General features: G+C 49.3%; 3 protein-coding genes across 3 annotated transcripts; 1 reads left to right on the top strand and 2 right to left on the bottom strand.

Moving 5' to 3' along the window:
* Positions 1–148: 148 nt before the first annotated feature.
* Positions 149–4,186, top strand: TGME49_288230 (hypothetical protein). Its single transcript, XM_018782025.1, has 2 exons — positions 149–3,858; positions 4,054–4,186. Exon 1 carries the CDS (start codon positions 873–875, stop codon positions 3,636–3,638), a length of 2,766 nt encoding a protein of 921 aa, XP_018636349.1. The 5' UTR covers positions 149–872; the 3' UTR covers positions 3,639–3,858; positions 4,054–4,186.
* Positions 4,187–4,343: 157 nt separating this feature from the next.
* Positions 4,344–10,067, bottom strand: TGME49_288220 (hypothetical protein). The gene is made up of 7 exons (XM_018782024.1): positions 9,031–10,067; positions 8,001–8,493; positions 7,139–7,299; positions 6,575–6,666; positions 5,908–6,081; positions 5,515–5,653; positions 4,344–5,411 (listed from the first exon to the last, which is right to left on the bottom strand). The coding sequence occupies exons 1-6, from the start codon at positions 9,049–9,051 to the stop codon at positions 5,518–5,520; spliced, it is 1,077 nt and encodes a 358-aa protein (XP_018636348.1). The 5' UTR covers positions 9,052–10,067; the 3' UTR covers positions 4,344–5,411; positions 5,515–5,517.
* A 367-nt stretch (positions 10,068–10,434) lies between these two features.
* On the bottom strand, positions 10,435–22,157 carry TGME49_288210 (PUL domain-containing protein). The gene is made up of 16 exons (XM_002368220.2): positions 21,428–22,157; positions 20,926–21,067; positions 20,284–20,388; positions 19,557–19,742; positions 19,045–19,193; positions 18,174–18,229; positions 17,563–17,635; positions 16,856–16,930; positions 16,058–16,207; positions 15,472–15,551; positions 14,802–15,108; positions 14,182–14,267; positions 13,855–13,992; positions 12,710–12,863; positions 11,897–12,028; positions 10,435–11,493 (listed from the first exon to the last, which is right to left on the bottom strand). The coding sequence occupies exons 1-16, from the start codon at positions 22,052–22,054 to the stop codon at positions 11,254–11,256; spliced, it is 2,700 nt and encodes an 899-aa protein (XP_002368261.1). The 5' UTR covers positions 22,055–22,157; the 3' UTR covers positions 10,435–11,253.
* Positions 22,158–25,098: the final 2,941 nt, after the last annotated feature.

Raw genomic sequence — 25,098 nt, 5'->3', positions numbered from 1 at the left:
TCAGACAGCGAACGGCCTCTCTTGGAAATCCTTTTCGACGCATGCAGCCGCGCGCCTCGGAGCTCCGCTTTTGAGAGGAAATCTTCTGGGTTTTCGCGCTTATGACCCTCGAAGAAACACACGCTGGAAATGAATCCACTATTTTTCGTGTCTGCATGCGTTTTGACAGGCGTAGTCAAAGAATAGTGCGAATCGCAGCGGGTTCGGAACGTCTGGCGGGTCCTGTAGAAGCGAACAGTACGAGAAAAATCGGCGGCAAAATCGGGCCTTCGTCTTTCTGCGCACATTTGTTTTCTGTTACAAGTGCAGCTATCTCTCTGGACTTGTGCAGGTATATATTGACACACTAGACTCACTCCAGCCCAAGAAGGTATCTCTGATTCTTATTGTACGCATACTCTGTGTGGCTATCCACGCTACGCTGCCTCAGAGCGCAGCGCTTAATCCTTTCTTGACTCGTCCAGAAGAGAGTCGTCTTTGTTCGTCAGTCTTTGGAGGCTTCCTTCCTCTTTATTTGAGAAGCACATGCAAGGCTTCTGCTTCCAGTCGAATTTCCTGGGATGCGGGCTTGACCGTCCCGGTTTCGTGCGAAAGTCGTTGAGTGCCGGAAGCAGAGTTTTATCCCTTCGTCTCCAACTGTCACTCTTCCTCTTTCAGTCTCTCAGCGTCTGTCTCCCACCGTCTGTCTCTCTCCGCGGCTGTCACGAGTCTATTGAAAGAGAGAAGAGAAAGGAGGAACGGAAGGTCTTCTATCCATGAGGACTCGCAGGAGGCGCTGACAGCAAGCAGCCCTCGTGTGAGAGGGCGGCCAAGGGAGGCCGAGTGTACAGACAGATGGAGGTCGTTGCTTTGCCTGCGATTTTCGTGCCGAAATGGAGGCGACTCAAACGCCAGAGTGTTGCAGCTCTTCGCGCAGTCAAGCCCCTACGCCTCCGCAAGACCTCGTTTCTGCGTCTTCTCCCTCGTCTGATCTGTCACCTGCTTCCTGCTCTTCTCTCCCTCTCACTCTGCCCCTCGCAGGTGTCAGTCCGGAAGCCCCAGGAGAACATAAGTCGCCTTTTTTGCCGCCGGTCGATGTTGGCGGGCTGCGTCTTTCTCTCCTGCTGAAGAAACTTTTGCATCTTCGACAAGCCTTCGAGCCTCCTCTCCTGCAGGTCTTTGGATTTCCCTTCTTTCTCCGTCATCAAGTTTCTGCTGTCTCCTGCTGCTCCTGCTGTCTCCACTGCTGCTGCTGCGATGTAGCCCGTACCGCATCCCTGATCAGAGTCTCCTCGCCACCGGCATCTCCCGCGCTGCGGCCTCCTTCTTCTCTCTCGATTCCTTCGTCTCCTTGTTCTCCTACGCCGCCGTATTCTTCGTCGCTGTCCTCGTCTTCTGCATCCTCTTCTTGGACTTCTCTCTCGAATCCTGATTCTCCCGGCTGCTCTGTAGTTGGCGGCTCTCCAGATGGTGGAGCGAGCTCCCAGACGAGCGTGGACTGGAGCATTCCTTCGTGCGAGGCTGCGTCCCCCAGGGGCGGAAGGCGGTGCGGGCACAGTTGCGGGGAACGGAGGAAAGATGGCCGCTGCATGCAAGCGCCTCCTCTTCTGGCGGGACCTCGAGGCTTTGAGCCCTCGGAGTCCCAAGGCACCGAGACCGGCGACCGGGTTCGCTCCGCCTCTCTCCCACCTGGGGCAAGAGAGCAAACAAGGAAGCCGAGGAAACGAAGGCGCCTCGTCTCGGACAGTGACGACGGTGAAGCCGTTGGGGAGAAGAACCTGCAATCGCAGGAAGAACGCGAAATCGAGATTTTACTGGCAAGGAACATCCTCAGACAAATCCGCTTGCCGGGCGTTTCTCAGGGGCCGTTCGTCCTCTTCTTCACCAGCGACTGGACGCACTTCGTCCAGAGATGCGTGGCGAACGCTCAGCAGCGTGCAGTGGAGCAGCAGAGAGAGAGGGGAGACGCAGTGAAGCAAAGACGGAAAGCAGGGATTAACTGTCCTTGCTCAGAGACCGGACTGCCCAGCTCAGTTTCGCGAAAAGAAGGAGAAAGTACAGAAGAGAAACACTTCGCGGAGAGGCGCAGCGGACGCAGTGCCCACGGTGACGCGAAGGAAAGCTGCTGTGCAGTCGATGAGGAAGAAAGCGAATCTCAGGAGGCAGCTGGCAAACAAGAACGGAATAGCCTCTCGGAAGCTGTTGAACAGATCTCTGGGTGGGAGGGGAGAACACGAGATTGTCGGGTCGGACCGGCGACAGTTGGAAGCGGGGAGGCGACTGAGGACGCTTCCCCGGGGAGTGCGTGCCCGAATATAAGCCGACGCCGGAAGTTCCTCTTGGACTTGCCTTGGCACTTGGGGAAGCAGCTCGCGACGGTTTTGTGTGTCGAGCTCTTGAGTCGATCTCCGCACACAGATTTGTGTGTAGATGCGGTGCGAGAGGCGATGAAAAAGTATCTGACAGCATGGAGCTCGCGCCGGCGAGAAGCAGGCTTTCTCTTGAAAGTAGCCTCGCGCAAGCAGGCGGAGATTCTTGCGTCTCTCTCTGAGAGCCGACTTCCTGGGCAGAGGTCATTCCGTACCGTCGTTGAGAGCCGTGAACGCAGTCGAGGAGAGGAATCGTCGCTGGACGGCCGCTGGCGAGCGGCGGGAATGTCCACCGGGGACCACGAGCGGACGCTTCACGGGTTAGATACGACACGGCCGGACGTCTTCACTCAGGCAAAAGCGGAAGACGGAAGAGCTCGGAAACTGCATGCGCTTGAGCGCATAAAAGATATGTTAAGACGCGGCATCAAGAGTGCAGAAGAAGTCTTGACTCTTCGAGAGGCGCACGCCCTGGGTTTGCGCCGCAGAGAAAATGCCGCCGGTGACAGTTTCTGCAGACGCGTTTCGCAGGGTGTACATAGCACTGACATGTTCGGCGGGACAGCACGTGAAGACGGGAGAGTTCATACTCCGACACAAGAAAGAGTGAGAAATGAAGAAAATAAAAACACAGAAGAAGCTATCTGTGAGGCGCGCGTTTACACACTCATTCGGCTTCTTATGGGTACAACGGATGACGCGACCATCTCTGCACAGCAGCCTTTCGAGTGTACAGACACCTCGATGGAGCGAACGGATTTCACGCAGAACTCTGGTGTCCATGGTGTTAGTGGAATAAAGGTAACTGCGCCCTTTAGTCGAGGTGATAAGGCGCGGGATGCGCGCGGAGCCTCTAGCGAGGCATTCTCCTCTCTGATTCCGCGAGCGCAGCAACATCCGTCCCGCCTTCCGTACACGGGGAAACTCGTTTCAGAGTCGACGGACGAACTGCTGCTGCTGCTTCACGAACTGAACCTTCTGCACAGTGCTCCTGGAGCCTCTCAGAGCCGTGTTTCGCTTTGCCTTCCGCAGCAAGGCCTGTTCGTCCGGTGGCTCACTGCTGGCCGGAACGAAGTGCTAACTCGTTTACATGCACGGAAATTCAAAGAGATGCCGTGGCGCGATGTGGAGAGACGCGGGCTGCTGCGAAGTGGACTAGGATCGCGATTTGTGCTGCTCGATTTGAAGGGGAAAAAAGATGTGGAAGCGGTGGAAATCGCTTCGGGATTGGTTGTCAGGATTCCCGGTGCACTCCACAGGGGCATGCGTGTGTACGAGAACGTTGACTAACGCTAGGCGAGAAACGGGATTTGGATTCGTTGTTTTTTCGAGGCAGCGGCCTACCGCGTTCACGCAAGTTCTGCCGGGAGCGCCGGGGACGTTTGAAGAGCCGTGAAAACCGCCTCGGAATCAACTTTTCCGGGCGTATTGTTGTAGCGCGGCATCCGATGGCCATCTGTGATTCCGGCGATGCGTGGCTCAAAAACGTCTGGGCGTGAACCTAATGCAGGTGGTCGACCGGCCCATGCTTTGATAGCGCTGCTCAGTCTATTAATTACAAAGTTCATCGCTTCTTCGTGGTGCTGCTCGCTTGCTGCGAGGTGCATCCTTTCTCCTTTATCCGGCCACTTCATTTTTTATCCCACTTTTTATCCTGCGGTATATAGACAGCCCCCCAAAATGGATCACAAGAACGAGGTTCCAGGGGGCACCTCTCGGATACTGTGGAAGGGAGTGTTTCGTAAAGTTTGTAGCTTTGGCAGTAAAAAGACAATGCACATACGCATATGCGTCCGGATATGTGTACTGACGAGTGTAGGGCGATGCGCCCAGGACTGCGGCCGCATATTAGATGTTTGTAGATGCGGAGAAGAGGCACTGACTGTGAGTCACGACTGGCAGGTAACTCGCCTGTCAGTGCGTCACTTTTGGGAGCGTTACCTTTCCTCGGTGAGGGAAGTGGGAACGCGCCGCTGTTTGAGTAGAGGCGAACCCAGCAGAAAGGTTGAGTGTAGAAAACACGGAGAATCTGCTGCAAGGATTCCCTGTTTGTTTTCTTGTCTCTCCAGATGCAGCCGAGAGCTGATCTGTTTAGAGAATAGAGAACACGCCTGTTCACCCGCCAAATCGGTGGGAAAAAAGGCACGAGACCTTTCAGAATCCTAGCCTCGAAATGCATCAGCTGCATGCAACGAGCAATGTAGTTACCTCTCCAGGACACCCGTTCCCATCAAGCGGTATTTCTAAACAGACAGCTGGCAACATTTCCTGGATGTAAAAACCTAGTTTCGGCACCCGTAGGATGTCTCAGTTCATCTGACAGAGAAACCTGCCCCCTTTCGAATTGCTGTACATACGTGAACCTGGATGTGTTGTGCCGTTATAAATACTTATGAATATATTTCCCGAATACACCATGTTTTTACAGGAGCCGCAGGAGCCTGTTTACGCCCCCACAATGCGTTTGGTACAAAACTCGCAAAGAAAAACGTATAGTGGAAGGTAAAGCAGATAAGAAAGAGCGGTAAAAAGTCGACGCCCTAGGTTTGACATGGCCCGCGCAAAATTCGTCAAAAAACAGTCAACCCAATCTGACACTTCGCAACCTTGCACATCATGAGCATGTCGAATATACATCATTTACATATGCATCTCTCTGTCGCAGAATCAACCAGCTCGCTCTCAGGTGTTCCTCGCAAAAAAAGATCAAATAATCACGAAAGTGCGGAACCTCTGCTTCTGCAATGGTTGACCAACGTGACCAAGGATGACCGAGACAGTGGACGACAGAAGCAAGTTTCCCTTTTGCGGCTGCAGTCGCATGAAACAACGCCATATTTACGTGTTTGGAGAGAGGAAAAAGCCGCGTATAGTCGCAGCACTTGTATACATGCGCAAGCAGACGTTATGCATGCACATGCATTTATGTACGCGGGCAGGTTTATGAGTTTTGTACATGTCCTTGCATACCCTTTCTGCACAAGGAGCATCATGTGAAAAGGAGCGTTCACCCAGAATGCTCGTAAACGTATGTTTTGTGACCGTTCTTTACTCGCGTGAAGCCTGAAAAAAGAATTTGAGTCTCAAACACCGCAGAGGTTCTGACTCCGGATTTCTTTTTGCTCTCCAAAAGAAAGGGGATTTGCAGTTTCGAAGTCTTTCGTACCTATTAAAGCGTCTCCACCTCATCGTCCTCCCGAGGGTTGTTGGAAGTTGCTGCATTAGGACGATCCCTTCTTCCGCCGGGTGCACCATAGTCTAGCCATTGTTGGTGACGCCGAAGGATGGCATTCCATGTTTCCTCGCTAAAAATGACAAAGCAGGAACTCACGGACAGCTCACGTGATTCTATCTTGGCAAACACCCAAAGAATCTACCACATCTAAACGGTTGTGAACACACTGTTCCTCGTTCTTAGGTATCTCCATCAACCTACACCTGTAGGTCCATCGATAGATGGACAAGGAGCTCACTATTCGTGCGCTTCACGAACGACAGCGACTGCCTGCGAGTTTTTGTCTTGCACGCTTATCGGAGCAGCAAAAACCAATCAACTCACCTGAAAGGTGCCTCTCTGATATCATTTCCTGGAGGATAATATAAACAGACGAGTTGATTCATGCCCCGGGTGCAATTCTCTGTACGGGCGCAGGCCACATACTCCGAGCTGCTCCACATCATTTGAACAAACTGAAGGGCAGTGCCTCGTCGCCAGTCTGTGCCGGGGTACTGTCTGTAGAAAGAGCGAAAAAGACGAAAGGCGACACACACGCAGCACACGTTGGGCAGACGATAAGCCACAAAGAGTACACTGCTCGACCCTTATCGGCTGACAAGTTCAAGGCCCAGCTTTCCGTAGACTTGCCTTGCTATATAAAAGCTATTCGCATAGTTCAGAAGCAGGCAAGGGAGAGATATGGATGAATGCACACGTCTGCGATTTCACATAAATCTGCAGGTGTGAACATGGATTCGAGACACAAGTGGATCGAAGCAGCACTGAGGGTTTGTAACGCCACGACGACAATGCCTACATGCATGTGTAGGCGTGCAGGTGTAGAAAGTAAAAATTTCCAGTTGACGAGTTCTGTCGGAAATTTAAAGAATCGTGCATCGAGGCACTCTGTCGAGCGCAGTGTCTTGAGGAAGTATGGACGTGAAATGCGTCGCGAATGAATGGGATTTGCACTGAAAGACATTGAGAAGTATCTGGATTTGCATCTTACCCATTAAAGCTGTCGATGCCTCTGTACCACAAGTGTGACGCCCTTACACACGACGGCGTTGCTGCAGTAGTGGCGTAAACGTTGACCCCAAACTGAGCAGAAAGCATACACGCTGTCCATTTCGCTCTTTTGCTGTTCCCCGGAGGCCCCGAGAACACTCATATATATATATATATATATATATAGATATACTTACAGATCCGTGTCCCAAGGATTTTGCGCACATCTATATCTCTAATCTATATATATATATATATATATGAGTACAATTATGTGAAACGTGATGTGGCACGCACAGCTGCATATACTTGATCCTTTCATCACATGTGTATAAGTCGGCGTGTTGTTGAGGATCCGCTGCAAGTTAGTGACACGTGTGAACACTTCATCTGTTCTCCCTCCCTTCTTTTGCCATGGGTCAAAGACGCAAGGCAAAGTTTCTGGAAAGAATCCACGTCTGTATCCGACAGTTCTCACGCATGCGAAAAGACCTTCCGTAAACAGACGGGTCCTCTGCATGAGCTCATTGCTCGGATTTTAGTTTCATTGTTCCGCTTCACTTGCCGGGAGATTTTCCGGAATGGCTCTCTGACTGCAGTTCGACGCCGCCAGTCTCTCCATGAGGGCTAACACGTAGCTGTCCATCCCAGCATGGGCATGAAGGGGCTCGAGAGCCTCTTCATCAAGTTGGCCGACTCGAAATAAATTGTGAAACCTGAGACACTCTGTTCAGAGGAGAAAAACAAAGCTGCGACAATCGACAGACAATCCTTTACGAGTAAGGTCCGCTGTAATCTCATACACAGAAACGCGACTCAAGGTCCTTGGGTCTCTTGGTTGAGTCTGTCGCAGAAAGCGGCAACATCTCCGTGTCCATTCGTCACTAAAAACGGAGAGAGATGAGATGACGGACAGCGGCGCCGCATTGACAGTCGATTGCACGGTGCACAGAGAGCGAAGGTCAGGGCCAACCATGAAGAAAGAGAATTGGAACTCAAAAAAAGACGTCTACACCTCAGGCAACATGTACCGGTAGAACACAACGAACTGCGACATGACCCCGTAGCGGTCATCTGATATGTTTAGTGGGCATAGAATGATGCGCATTGCCACAAACACATGACAGAGATGCATATATATATATATATATATATATATATACATATACATGACTGGATCTGGATTCTTGATGACAAGATGAGACGTGCAAATATCTGGCAAAAATTTTGAGGGCCAGCGAACGTGTTTCAAAGGCGCCGCCTTTCACTCCACTATAAAGTCAGACGCCGAATTAGAGTACAGACGTGCGTAGGTGTAATTATGGCGCGCAAGGATTTGCACAAGCGTTTGCTTTTCCTCCATGGAGGGGCGCGATTACAATTCTGTACACATGTGTAAATACACATTGGTACAAAGGCAGATGTACCTGATGTGACAGACGTTGCGTGTCGAGCCCTTTGGTCCGCTTCAGCGTCGAATGGTTTGCGGCTTGCATCGTCAGAATCGGGTTTTTCAGAGTCCAGTTCCTCTTTCTCCTCCGATTCTCGTTTTCCATCATCTTGTCCTGAGGACCGAGAGTCTCGCTCGTCTTTGGACTGCTCGTCTTTGTCTTCTTGTTCACGCAAGTCCTTTTCGTCACGCTCTGTATCTTGGTGGCGCTCTGCCTCGTCGTTTTTGTGTGTTTTCTCCAGTTCTCTTCCGTGCCAGGTGCCGGCCTCCCGAGGGATTGGAAGGAATGTGGCCTCCGCTGTATCCTCGACCGCTTGGGATTGTACAGATTTCGCATCAACTCGTTCCGCAAAGGAGACGAAATTGACCAGCGCGAGCATAAAGATAAAGCAGCGAATGCGCGGCGTATTCGTGTGGTCCCCCATTTTCTCGACGTCCGCTCTTACTTCAAATGGCGAAGCACCTGCAAACTGCACAGAAAAGGAAAGTGGAAATGAAACTTGGACAGTGGCAGACATTCCTCAAGAGTAGGCAACACAGAGAAAGAAAGACGAGAACAATAAATCTACTCACGGTCGCTTGTGCAGTGCACATAATTTACGTGGTGAATAATGGGGCATATACATCCTAGAAAGTTGCGAACGTCCAAGTAGTTCGCCAACGATGTCCGGCAGTTACCCAGCAGGAAACTTGAGGAATCATCGGGACTCTACACCAGCTTGTGCCGCACACTTCCGCGCGACTGCAAGCTTCACAATGCGTTCTTCTAAACATCTCGACACAGCAACACACACCTCCCATGGACATGGGAAACAAGAATTTGCACAGATCTGACCGTTGCTCTACATTTCAACAAGTTCTAGCCCGACGCACATTGCATTTCCTCCAGCACCTCCCACCGCAGACAGGGAAATGATCGTTTTCAGTGGGCACTGGCACGGAAGTGGTTTGAGCTTTGCGTTCATCTTGTGTTCGGACCCGCGTTGCGCTGCTGATTTGCAACTCACAGGGCAATATAACGGGGACATGGATTAGCTTTCCTGTTCTTTCACTTTGCTCATTCAAACGACCTTCCCAGCTGTATCCGAGGATTGCAGATTGCGCGCTGCACGGTGCATAGGATATGAAAAAAAGTTGAACTCGCTTGCAAACCGTGTTGGTCCTACCTGACAAAGGGGGAATCCACGTTCATCGACGCGAAGACAGAAGAGCGTCTTCAAAAGCAAAAGTCAGCCGCTAGCAGAAGACACAGCTTTGCGTCCTCACGTTTTTTGACAGGATGGCTGTGCAACCCCGATGTGCTGGCAGTGCCAAAGGGGAAATACAAAATGAAATACAAACGAAGACGAGTTCAGCACAAAGGGGAAACGTGGATAACTGGAGTTCCGCCCTGGCGTCCTCTCGATGCGTTTACGGAGGTTCTACGCTCAGTCCACATCAGACCTACACAAATTGGGATTCTGGATTCGCTAGCTAGTAAGCGCTTTCGAAAATGTGAAAAGTTCAAACGGAAGCCGGCGGGATAGAGGCATCGTTGCGGGATTCACAGCCAGACTAGAAGAGAATCAAGGAAAACGAGAGAAGAAAGACTCAGACTGTCATTGACTCCTTCTCAGAGCTCGATTCGTGACTGGGGCCCGAGTGCCACATACACAGAATGAGCACATGAAACAATGTACATCTTGGACGATTGCGCTGGTTTCAGAAACAAGGTTCGCGGCACACGGGGAACAAACCATTCTCGTTTCGCAGCATGATGGTCTTGCTGTACATTTTGCGATGCATGTTGCACTCACAACGAACTTCGCGATTAGTTCTGCAGATTTCCGTTCTTTCCAGAGAAGCAGTAGCGGCTGCCGGAGCGACACACGGCTATAGATTGTGATTTAGACCATGAATGCGTTGCGGTCGCCTTTTTGGCCCAGATTTTTTTTTCAAAATATGGACATAGAGTACTGCTAATATTTGCTCAGATTTTGAGACACACTGGAAGACTCGTTACCACTTTCTGGGTTCGTTCCTCGTTTCTAAGAGTGCCATTCCGATACGGACTCGACGGAGTTTCTCGATAAACGGGGACCATGAGGAAAGACGGCGTCTGCTCTGAGATGCAGCATTCTATTCTGTTGTTGCATGAGCCTGGGGGTTTTGTGTGACCGTCTCCAAAAAGAACAGAAAAGCGCTCTGTAGCCTCCTTTAGTGTCAGTAGTACCACCGTGCACTTTTGGTAACTTTGTCGTAAAACACTGTTCACTTCCAGAAGAGTGGTAAGCGTCGAAAATGCGTTTGTATCTAGATGAGACACCGTGTTTGTGCTCATGGAAAGCGACAAAACGTAGCCGATACAACCGAGAGGAAAGTTTCTCATTCGCGGAGCACTGCTTCTTTTCGCATCTTGAAACAGAAACGACTGTGGTGAGGTACTTTGCGTTGCCTTCCTTTTGCACAAAAAGCAGGACTCTTTGTCATGTGCACTCAGCTGTCCCACTAAAAGTCAAATCCTTGGAAACGTGAAGAAACCGAGTCGTTTGCTGGCACCAATGTAGATCCTCGATTTGAGCGACTGCAGAAAGAATGCTTCCTCAATGCGGACGGCATCGAACGTTTTCTTTCCCTCCCCTGTGGGCGGGTCACGTTTACGCGCTTGCTGGACGCCACCCGAAAGGGTTGTAGCGCTACGTCACGATACACATATATATATATATCTATATATATATATATATATACATGAATATGCATATATCGCTTTCCTGGGAAGTGTGTGCACCAGTATGTAGTGACATATACATCAACAAATGCTATAAATTTGGTTAATTCGTCGCGCTCTCGAGAACCACGGGGTACCCCGCGTTCCGCTTTCTTTTTATTCCTGTGTTTCCCCAAGTCCGTCTAAAACACAGTAGACGCACAATCCAGATAATGCTCAAATACCGTCTACGGTTCAAAAGCGCCCTTGCACACTTGAAAACAATAGAATGGCAGAGGGTTCTCTAAGCCTCTTCACGGGTGCCGGGTGCTCTCAACCACTTCTCAACTTCCCCACATATGCATATCTACATAAGTATATCTACATACATCTACATATATCTATATCTATATCTATCTATCTATATATATATATATCTATCTATTATTCATATATACACATATGTGTGGATCGCGGCACATACCCAAGCAAGAGTATCGCTGTAACCTGATGGCGTTGCCACTTTGCTTTTCCGTTCCATCCCTCATTCAAGAAGAAGCAAAATGTCTTGTGCCGCGTCTCCAATGCGGCCTTCCGCAGGAATGTTTTGATTGAGAGGAGGCAAGACATCTGCCATGTCGATCTCTTGGCAAGCGCCCCTCAGCAGCCTGCGTTGCTGCGGCTGAGGTGGTGTAGCCAGGATGGTGAGCACGGCTAAGAGACATCGGTAAAAAACATCCGCGTCTCCTTCTCTCTCCATCAGGCCGCGAAGCAGCTTCAGCACCTAACCAAGAAACGCACACCACCAGGGTCGCCGACATGATCGCATGCGGGAGACAAAACTGACTGCGAAAACAAGCTTCCAGCCTCGCGCGCGCCTGCACGTGAAGCTTCTGAGAAAAACCACGAAGGCGCATGCAACTTGAATTCAACACCCACCACACATCCCTGTTCTGCAGATCGCGTCCGGCGGTTAGCCGAAAAACACAAAGGCGCTGATCTACAGCCGACAGACCTGCGCATGCGCGCATGCATGCATGCACTTGGTCTTCGGCGCAAGGCTCACTTGCTCGAGTCCCGCCTCCCAGATGTTTTTCTTCAGTTTTTTGCATGGGTCTCGCCAAGACACTCTGGGCAGAAGAAGGACAGCGAACGTGATCGTGCATGCAAAGAACCTCTGAACGCACCTTAATGCGACCTTCCGTCTCTTCCTTGGTCGCGAAAGCCACAGCGAAGTTCGCCAGGAGCGAGGCAGCAGTCAGGCGAACATTCTTGTTGGGATTCGTCAAAACGCGGTCAGAGGCGAGGCTTTCCAGCACCTGGAAAAACACACAAAAGACAAGACGCAAGCAGACATCGCCACATCAATTGCCGCGAACCCTCACAAGAGATCTGTGTCTGCATCTCTCCACCTATCCAGACAAACATCTATACACATATACTTGTTTATCTTTGTTTATCTATGTGTGTGTACAGATACGCAAGGATCCTCATATGTGCGGGTACAGAGGTGGAACTCTAGAATACTCACAAGTGCATGTGAAGCACGAGGTATGTTTATGCAGAAACGCATGAGATGTTCTACGTGGAAGTTTGCATGTCTAACTGGCAACGAGGAAGTATACAGACACACAACCTTCGGCGTCTCTTGTTTCAGGTGCTGAACAATTTACCCTGCGTCCCCAAGCTCCGGTAGCACATCGCCCAGTAAATACAATCACAGCAAGGAGACACAGAAAACACAGCACCATCTCCATCCGCACAAGAAACATAAATATCTAACCACACTAGATATAGTACACACCTCTATGTATGAGGGTATGCTGCGTCTATGTTCACTGGGAGAAAAAATAACTGCCTATCTCTTTATGCATGCGAAGAAGCACATGCTACGTACATGCTCACTTCACGCAAACACGACTTGTGCATATACATATATATACATATATATATATACATATATATATATATATTTATATTTGTGGATTCTTTGTGGCTACCACATTGGCATGGCGAAGCATGACTGTTCGATTAGTTGTCAGGTCCATGAGGTTCGCAAGGAATCGGAGACAGCAGAGAATCAAGGGCGTCTCGTCCGCCTGACTCGCGCAAGCTTCCTTCAAATGCCGAAGCGCGACGACCACCGTCATCCACCTGAGAGGTGAGAAGAAGTCGGAGTCTTCAACATTTGATGGATGCAAAACGAGAGGGAGCCGCGCCGCAATGCTTGCGCCGCAGCGACAGCGAGAGGAAAACGCCTGCAGCTTTTGGAAAAACTATAAAAACTTCAAAGACCTCGCACAACCGCGAAGGTCATACAGGAGGCCGATTCACAGCTCCCCACCTCGGGCGCAGGCACTCAAAACCAGTTAAAGAAATCCAGGGATCGACCGTACGTGAAGACGCTAGGAACCCCAGAGAACAGCGGCGAGAAACGCTTTTGCTTCATAGTCGTTCTACGCCGCTAGCACAGAAAAGGTCAAAGGATAATTCCTCTAGACGTAGAACCGACCGAACACTGTACATATAAAGAATCACACATGTATGCATGTATGTAGGTATATATGCATGTAAAGGTATCTTTTTACATACAGATACATACAAAACATGGCCAGGGGAAAACCTTAGGAGACGCACGTCTGAGAGTGGCTATTGCCAGGACTTCCCTCTGCTTGTTTGTTTGCCTTTTCTCTTCTACCGCATTGTAGTAGGCGATGTTCGATCCCCTGATTACTCTCAGGCGATCTGGCGCATCACTGAACGTCTTTCTGTATTGCATTTCAGAGTGCATTACTGCATTTTGTGAATTGAATTTGACGCTCCTCCGAACACACGACTGTGTAGAATAAAAAGACAAACATACTGGGGCAGGCGCACACAACCCAAGGTTGTATACGGTAAAAGGAGGAGACGTTATGTCGACGGACTCTCGTTCTGAGAATGCCGCGTCTTTGTGCCTGCCTCCTGTGCATCTGTGTGCTCGTTCGTCTCCTTTCTCTCAGTTTCCTTTCCTCCCTGTGCAGTTTTCGAGAGATCTCTCTCGTCTCGGTTCTCCATCTCTTTGTGTCTGGGTGTCCCCAGAGTCCTCTTTTCTCTCTTCTGCTCCCCTTCGTTCACCCTGAAGCGTGTTTGCCTTTCTCCTCACCCGTGGTCTCCGGATTTCCTGTGGACCGCATGGTACTGCGGATGCAAAGCTAACGCGCGCCAGACGTCCATCACGGGCACTGCCTTGCTGCTTGGCCAGACTGCGAGTTTCTCGAAAATAACGTCGAGTTCGCACGCCCTAAGAAAAAACAGAAGACGCAGCGGCAAACACAACCGCTTAGCCATACTTTGCAATGACGTCTCCAAGGTTTGCCCTGGAGGTGATCCAGCTCTTCTCTGCGTCTGCAAGCGACCACCGTTCCTTGTCACCCGCATGCACACGGTGTCGAGACACCTGGGCAGGCGCCGCGCCGGCGTTTCGACGTACCGGAACTCCTTCTTCATGAAACTCGGCGACTGGATTTTCTCGAGTGCGTCGAGGAGGTACTGCTTCTCCAATGCAGTCAAGTGAGCCTACGAAGAAACGCAGAGTTCGTTTGCGTTCGCCACGGACGCCCGTCTCGTTGTCGCGTGATGCCTCAGCTACGCGTCTGGAGACTTTTGCGGCGACGGCGAGAAGAGAAGCAGACATCCGAGCAGCAGACGCAGGAAGCGAAACAAAGTGCACAGGCATCAAGGCGACACTGAACTCTCGGTGTACACGGTCAGCAGGCGCAGGAGGTCTCTCGAGTCGACGAATCAAAGGCTTTGTTCCCTTCAGCGACAGCAACGGCGTACAGCCCCGCTGACACAGTCACAACAGGCTTCGCACGAATACACAGACGTCGAAATCGATCAACTCTTTTACATACTCATGCGCACACCTACACACACACACATATATATATATGTATGTATATATGCATATCTTTTTATATAAATATATATATATATATATATATATATATACATCTATATATATACTTGCACGTGTCACCGTATGTGTATTTATGAAGGGAAGAGAGAACGGGCAAAGCGTTTTGTTTAGTGAACACAAGATAGTCTTACGGGTGAATCTTCGGGGAACTGTGCATCGAACTCCATGATCTTCTTTCCTGCTCCCTCGAAATTGCCCTTGGCAAAAGTGAAAACCTGCATGAGCGGCGCAACCTTGGAGACGCCGCCGCCGTACGAGGCCCACTGGTCCTTCAGATCCGACGCAGGAGTAGAAGCCGAGGTTACAGAAGAGGAAGAGGGAGCAGAAGAGAGGCCTGTGTTGCGGCGAATGAAGCTGGTAATCTGTTCAAGACAGCTCTTGTTGATACCCTCGCGAGCGCAGAACTTCTCGGCAGCAACTAACGGATTGTCAGACATTCTGCGACATGAGCAGACCGCCGGGGAAGCAAAACAAGAGGCGAAAAATCGCTAAAGCCAGACGGGGGAGAGATGGAAGAAAGAGGGGAGAAACGAGATAAGGGAACAGACGAAAGCGAGAAGACCAGAGACACAGAAAAGCAGACACCAGAGTGGACAAAAGAGAGGGGGAGAAAGGAAACAGACGCAACAGAGAACTACATGACGACATGCCTCTCGACACATACCTTCCTACGTAGTACATATATATATATATTTATAAATATACATATATATATATATAAACATATATGTACAGGTATATGCATGGTAATGCAGGGAATGGCCAAGTACAGAGCTGAGGAAGAGATGGAGTGCGACGCACCTAAAGGGGAGAGGTTTGTGGGCGCCGCTTTCTCCAATTTCAACTTTGAAAATGTGATCGTACTCGCCTGCTTCGAAGTACTGACAAGAAAGGAAACTGACGACACTCCCATGTTCACAAATAACTTTTAGAAGTCTTCCTGCAACAAGTAAATTGTTGCTTATACGCCGACCCAAACAACCGTAGAATCTGGGCAAATGCCGTTATGCCATTGATATATATACATATATATATATACATATATACATATATATATATATATACATATATATCCCTACGGTTTCTCCGTAAATCGGTCTGTCTATCTTTTCACATACATATCTGGAGTTATATGCTTCTGAGCAGTTAAGTGACTTTCACCGACATGTTCATCTTTTTTTATTCACGACCGTTCGTAACTTTTCAAATGTTCAAGTATAGACAGACATATTTCACGACTCCTCAACTCTGCAGTTGCAGAGACACGCGACTTCATTTCTGCAGAGCGAGACGGAGGCTGACTGCTTGCTGCGCTGGTACTAGAGGCGCTTCTGTTTTCGATATTTTCCGTGCATGCATGCGCCGTTTTTCTGCATTTCAACCTTACAGCGTCACCTTCGTAGTGCGTTGACTGTTTGGCTGCGCCTACGACTTCGCCCACTCGTTCCCAGCAACCTGTGCTCTGTTTCCATGTGTAGACCGTCGCCATGTTCCCCTCGCGAAACATCTTCATTTCTCCGTCTTGTCCGCGAATCGACTGGCAAGAAGCGCATTTGAGACGCAAACGATTCGGAAGAGACGCAGGCGACACTGACTCATCTTCCCCGCACCGCTCTTTCGACATCTGCTCCGGTGCACATACGTCATTCTAGAGCGGCGTCTCTAGTCTATCCACAGCCAAATGCATACGCGCTTGCTCTTCTATCTAGGCAGGGGTGTGCATGCGTTTTCCTCGAGAGAGAAAGACACAGACGAAAACACCGGTGGCGAGCTTTGTCGAAAACTCTCGCGCCTCGAATCTCTGCAGGAAACACCGTCCTTTCACACCGCAACGCGCTGTGTCGGTAAACAAACAACTACACGGTCGTACACAACTTTGCATGCACATGTGTATACGCTTGCATGCATATATATATATATATATATACATATATATATATATATGTATATATGTATATATGTATATATATGTATATTTGTATATGTACATATGTGCATGCATATAGGTATAGATTGGAATGCGTACACAACTCTATGTGTATACTTGCATATGTGTGTTCACATTTATGTCCATATCTAGTAACATAGAGGAATGAAAGAGAGTCCGTTTCATGTCTGCAGGGGTATGAGTCTGCTGAGACGAGTCTGTAGAGAGACGCAAACGACATGCAGTGCAGCGACTTACAGTCATTTGAGAGACGTCCGGCAGAGAGGCAATGTCAATCGAGGATGCACTCTTTGCCGCGGCAGCCGCTTGAGCCTGTCAGAGAGAAGATTCCGTTCCGTTTCATTCATTTTTTTCTTTTTCTATATGTTCATGTTCGTTTCTTCCTCCCGGGCGTCTGCGTTTAAGCGCAGAGAGATTTTAGAAAGTCGAAGCTGGCACTGAAATACGAACGCTACGGTGGCAAGCAGTCGTCGCTTTGAACGAAGGACGCTCCGCGAGAATCCTTCGTGGACAACAAGGTTCCATAGCGACGCAGAGAGGGGGTTCAAACCTAGGCAGTGGCACTCTCACACATGCTTAAAAAATGCTGAACACAAATGTACACCAAGACAAAGACGACAGTAACAGACTCTCTTTCCGATCCTCCAATCGAGTCTGCCAAACGAACGTTTACACAACATGACATACACATGCACACATGTGCAGACTGCGTCTTCTGGACATGGGAGGAAGGGATGGGGGAGACAGTGAGTAAGAGGAGGACGAATACATGATGCATATCTAGGAACAGATGCGCAGATACGCAGACGTACAGCGCCATGGTGTGCGACTCAGCAGAGAGCCGTGGAGCTACAAAAGCGCCCGCTGAGGTAGCGCAGACCGGAGTGAACTGCAGCAGAGAAACGCAGAGGCCAGAGAGGTCTGTCAACTCATGGCTCGCTTACCTCCTTTGCTTCACTCTCCTGCTGCATCCGAGCAGCCACTGGGAGAGCGCGAGCCTCGTCCTGTGTCCAGACTCTAGAAAAAAATGAAACAGAAGACAGGAGGCACCCTGGCTTTAGACCGCGGGACCTGAATCGAACGCGAGCTGACTCTCCGGTTTTTGTTCTCCCCCCAGAATGTTACAGTGTCGCGCGCAGCGTCTTCGCCGACAGCGCCTGTGTCCTCGCAAATATCTGAACTCCACAATTTTGCTGCATGCATGTATTACGCCACAATCAAATCAATCCTTACACTCAGACGCCTTGCGTGATTGCGTGATTCCGAATAGCCAATCCGTAAAGCAGCGTATAAACAACTTTGAATCAAGCATCCATATATAGACACCTATTTACACAAATATACATGCAAACGCACATTAGGATCTCTCTCTATATATACTTGTATATACGTATATATATAGATATGTATATATATGTATATATATATATATATATATATGTATGTATATGTATGTACACAGTTTGCAACATGCCTCATGTATGAAAGTGTAACAACAGGGAGTCACAGGAAGGCGCGCGTTGGTGTGAGGAGTCATTCCGTTCCCGGTTGATACCTCAATTTTCCATCTTCGCAGCATGTGACAATATCTCCTGTCGGCAGTTCCGCCACCTGAAACGAGGAAAAATACAGAACAGAATTCTAATCAAACACAATTCGGTTCATCACATGCATGTGAGTGCGTGTCTTCACGGATATACATAAATGTACATAAATATACATATATATATATATATACATATATACATATATATACATATATATACATATATATATCTACTTAGATATATTTGTATGTATGTATAAAATGCCTTGCGATACCAATTTGGAACGTTGATCACCTACTTCCTTATACCTAGTTCTATATCTATCGATGGACATCTATGTCTATCAATCTCTGTGTCGATCTATGTATAGGTGTGCGCATGAAAAAATATACACTGACAATCTCTGTGTGACATTTATGTCGTGATACTGGTAGATGTGGACTTCCAAGCTCGGTCTTTCAGCAAAGCACTGCTTTTCATTGTGCTGGTTTATCGAAGTAATGGGAGCTTCTTCAACAATCTCTCTCTACTGAGACCACAAACTCGACATGTCGTCGCACACAGATATAAATGCAGACGTATGAATTTACTGTTCCTTGTATATACTTATTTGTTTCACCGCTGGAGACTTGCATGCACCATCAACATGGCATCCACACACAATACACAAATATATATATATATATATATTATTTTACATGTGTCTTGAACAATGGATGCAAACGCATTCCATATATCCTTGCATATATATATATATATATATATATATATATATATGTATATATATGTATATATATATATATATGCATCCGTGAACTATTGTGCATGGGTCATTGTGCTCATTGGCACTTGCATTTGTTTTGAGGGAGTGTCTCTTACGCGCCAAACCGTCGCTGCATGCAGCAGCGTTTGAGTTGCTCGCCCTGAGAGACGCCGGGATTCCTCGTCCTGGACCTCCCAGACCTTGCAGGTGCAGTCATCCGAGGCGGTGAAGAAGACGTTCGCTCTCAAGCGACTGGCTGTGACGTCTGAAACGACCGAGGCATGCAGCAGCGAAAAAATACGTACAAATGCATGAATATATGTACATGTAGACATATAGACACCTACACCTATGTGGACCGATGTGGATGACCGAGACTGAGAAGAACAAAGGTGTGTGCCTGCAGGCGAATCCTCTTGGACGTTTTTCTGTCGACGCGCAAAGGCGACTTCTCTTCGCCTGAGTCTGTCTTGCTTGTCGCTCTCCGCAAGAGCCGCGGATCCCCTCCAGCCTGTTTGCGCGCGTATACAGTTGCTCGTCGCTCGACAGACAGACACAAAAGATGGCGCAGTCACGACACAAGAGGCCGCTCTGGTCGCGGCTGCAGGCACCAAAGAAGAAGCCTCACCGAAGACGAAAGCCGAGTGACCCTCAAACTGAGCAAGCAGGGAGCCGTCGAGACTCCACGCCTTAACCAGTTGATCGTTCGACGCAGACAACACCGCCGAGGAAGGGGAGGAAGACGACGAAGACGCGGAAGAAGAGGAGGGAAGCGAGAGATAGTCCAGGGCGCGAATGATGTCGTCGTGAGCATCTGGAGAAGAGTTGAACACCGGAAGAAGGTGACGCAGGTAGCTTGCCTCAGGAGCGCAGCGGAGACATAACTCCGTTTAGGATCCCCAGAGGAACAGCGAGAGGGGGAGAACGTGAGGAAAGAGACAAAAGACGCGAGCAAAACTAACACTGAAGAGACACTGAACTCGCAGGCACGGTCCAAAAAGTGGAAAAAAAACAAAGACGAGAAAATGAAGAAGCTGGAGTGCAGTCCTTCCTCGATACACAACGCATGCAGCCATGTTCACAGAAAAACCGAGACACACCGACCTACACGCGTCCAGTCAAACACGTGGATCTACACCCACTCACACACACTTACAAAGATATACATATATACATATATACATATACATATACATACATATATATACCTGGATACCTTCATGTCTCTTTCTACAAATTTAGGCATAAATGCACACCCATATATACAATGAAATGCATGCACACTAAAATGTATATATATATATATATGAAAGAAGGGCAGAGTGCATGAAGTCATTTCTGGAAAAGAGACAAACCTGGAATTGTCTTTTGTAAGTGACCTGAGATTGACCAGAAGTTGAGAGCTTTGTCTTGGGATCCCGTGACGAGGAGTTGCGGCTCGCGAAGAGTCAAAACCGAGACTGCAAAGGTCACAAGAAACTCTGCGACTTTGATCTGGTCTTTTTTCTGCTTTCAGTTGTTTTCTTTTTCGAGAATCGCATGTTTCGCGCTTTCTCTCTTTTTCGCGGCTTTTCTCTGTTGTACCTCTCTCGCCCGCTTCTCTTCCGGTCCCCCAGAACGATGCCATGCTGCAACTGCGAATACTTTCGAGAAATAAACCTTTTCACATTCACAAAAACAAACATTTTAGCATTGCATGTCGCGTTCTCTGCCCACACACTCTTTGCTACGTGGACGTCCTCTTTCTAAGACATAATCTGAGAGAGAACAAAACATTTAGAGAACTCGAATGCCGTCCGCATCCTCTGTCTCTGCACTCCGCAGCTGCACCATCCGCGAGGCGCCTTCGTTCGCACTTCCACTCCCTCGCCATCTGCGTAAATGAACGCGTAGTACTCTTCACAGCTCTCCAGCGGCAGATCTGCCTCGATCGTTCGCTGAACTCAGCAAAAAAACTGTGCGCAGATATCAGGGAACATGCCATCCGACAAACTCACCTGCATGCTTGTGTTGAGTTAACTTTCGTAGGCACTCTCCGGAGGCGATGTTCCACAGGCGAGCAGACCCATCCCAGCTGCCGGTGACCAGACACGAAGAAGCGGCGACTTCTGCCAAGGAACAAACCGGTCCTTCATGGCCCTGGAAAAAAGTTTCGAATCCACAAAAATCGCAGAGGATGTCCAACATGTCGCTTGTGCGGTCTACGAAACCTTTCTGCCACAAACCGACAGAAAAACGAGCGCATAAACAGGCCTTCAGATACACAAAGATATCGACACACACACACACACATGCGATACCATCCACATGCATCTGTCTATGCAAATATATATTTATATATATATTTATATATATACAAATATATATATATATATATGTGTATACAAAGTAAAATATATCAATATATATGTAGCGAGAGCGAGCCAGGGTCCTGCTCCGTTGCGCTTAGTAGGCTGGCGGAAGTTTTCCTGGACTTTTTTAAAAGAGTTGTGTTCCTACAGTGTATTCCATGAGGACGCGGCCGTCGTCCAAAGCGATTCGCAGCGCGCGTTTGTCCTTTCCTCCGGAGAAGAAGGAACGGATGTTCGCATCGGCTGTGCATGGCGCGACGCAGTAGACAAAATCGCGGTGGTGTTGGAGACAGAGGCGAGGAGAGAAAACTAGGCCCGTCGGGGCGCGGCTGGCAGGCGTCTCCTCGAGGGACCAAACCACCACGGAACTGTCCAGACTCCCGGAAACGAGCTCGAAGGAAGGTTTAAGAGAAGAAGCAGAAGCGGAAGAAGAAGAAGAAGAGAGCGCATTCTTGGAGACGACGCAGACGCACCGGACGGCTTTGGAGTGGACGGCGCCCTCGAAGGCGAGTAGAAAGGGAGAAGACGCCATGGCGAAGAAGGCCGAACGGGAGGAGACAAAGGAGAGGAAACGAGAAGAGCGAGGAGACAAAGGAGAGGGAGAAGAATGGGAAGGCAGCACAGAGAGCCGAAGGGTCGCTGGCAAGAAACACCGGATGTTTGCCTCTGGGACCTTCTCTGTGTGTATCTCTTGTCTTTTCTTTACTTGCTTCTGCTTCGTTCTTGGTGTCTCTGCTTCTCTCAGTTTCTCTAGCGATTCACCGCGGAAGGGCATGGGTGGAAATCTGTCTCTTGCCTAGTCCTTGGTGGTTGCATGCATACACACGAAAGAACTCTGGCGCGTCTGCCTTTCTTCGGCGCTCTCTCGAGCTTCCCTTCTCTTTTCCGACTTCTTGTTTCGCTCCCAAAGACAAGGCAACGGCTCCTCTTCGCCAGAAACCAGGACGCTTTGCGTTCTTGAGTGCACCGCTAGACGCAGATAGCGCGGCACGCGCCCGGTGCATGCAGCGCGAGCTTCACAAGGAGGAGAGCGCTCCTGCTGCGGCTGCCCGCGGGAAAAAGAAGACTACAAAAGTTCCTTTGCTCGCCTTTTTTGTCGACAAAACAAGAAAGCTCGAGGACAAAGCGCGCCTCATCTCAGAAAGGTCAACGTCGTGGAGCGGTATGCCAACGAACACTGGGCAAAGCCATCACCCTTGGAGGGAGAGAACGGCCGCGAGTGCAGTGTCTTGCCGGGGGGGCGGGGGGCCGCGCGCAAATGCGGAGTAGCAGAGAAGAAAAACGCGCAGTTCCGAGAAGAATGCATTTGTGAGGGGACTCGACTCAGCCTCAACCGTGAACGAGGAGGCAACAGATCCTCGGGAGAACACACAGCCTTTCTTCTCTCGGAGACAGGCCGTGAGAGACACCGCGGCTGCATGCACCTGAAGCAGCGGAAGGGATTTTTTCGATTTTCGCTCCCTTTGTTCCTCAAACGGAAAGTGAAACGACCTCGCGAACGCTCTTGAGTGCGAGCAGAAACGAAAAATCGAGAGAGATGCAGAGGGACAGAGATGTGACGGCAAGCAGTGGTGGGCGCGACGGTGTCACTCTAGTCAACTGGACGGAAATGTAGACAAACGCAGGAGCCTGGAAACCAACAACCTGCCCTGCGAGAACTCAGAATCAGGCAAACGCGTAAAAAGCGAAGCATGCGAATCTCGGTACTGTGGCGTCCAGATGTGAGAAGGACCGAGATGAACAGAAGTCAAGGTGGACTCTCATTGTATCCACGCTGAGGAAGAAAGAAGAGAGTCCCCTGACGGCAACCAGATGAGCTTCGACGAAAGTCAACTTCTTTCATGAAGTGGACAACGATATGTCCGCGAATAAATTAGTCCCACAAAAAACAAGAACATGCACGCATATATTAGTAAGGAGAGAATATAATGCGGGAAGCCACCCTTATCAACAGAACAGTTGTGTACAAACAGATCTGTATATACATACATATATATGCATATATATATATATATATATATATATTCGGATGCCGATTCCTGTTTTTCAGGGACCCCGACAAATCACATCCACTAACAGCTGTTTATGGATACATATGTTGGCAGATTTGTATGAATAAATAAATATATATATATATATATATATATATATATATACGCGTTTGCCTAATTGCATGTCTATTCGTGTTCACAACTGCACTTCCGTGTATTTATATATATATATGTAAATATATATGTGTGATTATGTTTGTGGATTTGTAACGAGGAGAGTAGGCCGAACGGTTGTCAGGGGTGTATGGCAATTTCATGTAAAAACTGCGAATCTTGCGGCTGCGTTTTCTGCTCTGGAGGCTGTGAAAAGTTTGCAGGAAAGTGTATCTGACTCGGCATCTTCTTGGCTTTTTTGGGAGAAAGGCGGCTCGCGCCCCGTCTCGGCAGATCCCCCGAGAAGGACGGCGCATAAACGGAGGAAATCACAAGGAGAGCAAAAGAGGGAGAGAAACGGAGAGAAAGAGACAACAAGAGACAGGCAGAAAGGAAACAGTCGAGAGAGAAAAGGATAAGGAAACAAGACGAAAGAGGGGAGCGAAGAGAGAAAGAAGAAAAGAGAGATGACACGAGAGGGGGAGAAGAGTAGAAAGGGAGAGAACAAGCTAGAGGGAGGAAAGAAGCATATGAGATAGGAGGTAGGTGAGCAAGAGAGAAGGGTGGACCAAAGCGTTGAGAGACAGCGAGAGGGAAAACTTGGGGAGAGAGCGAGTCCAACACAGACAGACAGAAGGAACGACAGAGAGAACGAGGGAGAGGGAGAAGAAGAGAGAGAAGCGATCGAGGGATCACCGGGGAGCAGGCTAGAAGAGGGGAGAAAAGAGCAGGCGAGAGGGAACGCTGCAACGAGAAGGGAGGAGAGAGACGAAAGACACTAAAGCTGGAGAGCAGGAGGGAGGTCGGAGGCGAGAGGTTGGCAAAACAATCGACAGATGGAAAATAAAGACGATAAAAACACCGGCGAGGTGACCCTGAGAAAAGAGAACAAGACATCGAGGGTGGGCGGGCGGGGGTGGGGGGCAGAGACAGCCTGGATGATTTTCTCCAGAGGAATTTGTGAGACAGATTTCTGTTTCGGATTGAGGACCGTTAGAAGAAATCAAAGAAACTCCCCGTTATTTCATCCTTCAAGAGTTTTTCCTGCCCTGCTGCCAGGGAGCGAACTGCATGCCTTTTGGATGTTTTCTCTCAGCGCGGATCGCTGGCTTTTTTTTCTGCCGGCTTGTTCTCCTGTTGTCGGAGAACTCTTCTAGAAACGACGCTTTGCTGCAGGTGTCTCTGTTTCTCTTTTTAAAGGAATTCGACCGCATTTTCTCTTCGTTTCTGTCCCCTACAACGCAAACTTTTGCGGCCTCTCCCTCCATGTCTTTTCTGCTCCGGGGCTGTCTCGACAGCTCTTCTCGTTCCTCCTCAGCAGGATCGTGTCAGGATTTTACTACGCAAGGAAGTTCTCGTTTTCCTGGACCAACTTTCTTTTCGAGGGGAAGGACCTCTTCCTGACAGGCGGCTCTTCACTTGCTGAGAGGTCCACGAGACGGCGCGTCTTCGCATGCAGTGCCGCGGCGTTTCTCTCTCTTCTGGATTTCTCATACACAGCGACAAGCACTGTCTCCGTTTCCAGGAAGCACAGCAGAGGACCAGCTGTCCAGAGACGGCGAGGGAGAGAGAACTGGAGAGAAGGAGAGAGGAGCAGAGAGAAGGGAGGTAGACGAAGACAGATGAGGCAGAGAGATGTCTAGAGAGAGAAGAGAAGGGAGGAAGAGCAGGGAGG

Source organism: Toxoplasma gondii, chromosome IX, assembly GCF_000006565.2.
Source record: "Toxoplasma gondii ME49 chromosome IX, whole genome shotgun sequence".
Taxonomy (NCBI): domain Eukaryota; phylum Apicomplexa; class Conoidasida; order Eucoccidiorida; family Sarcocystidae; genus Toxoplasma; species Toxoplasma gondii.
Note: the sequence above shows the minus strand (reverse complement) of the source record. Positions and strands in the feature narration are given on the sequence as shown.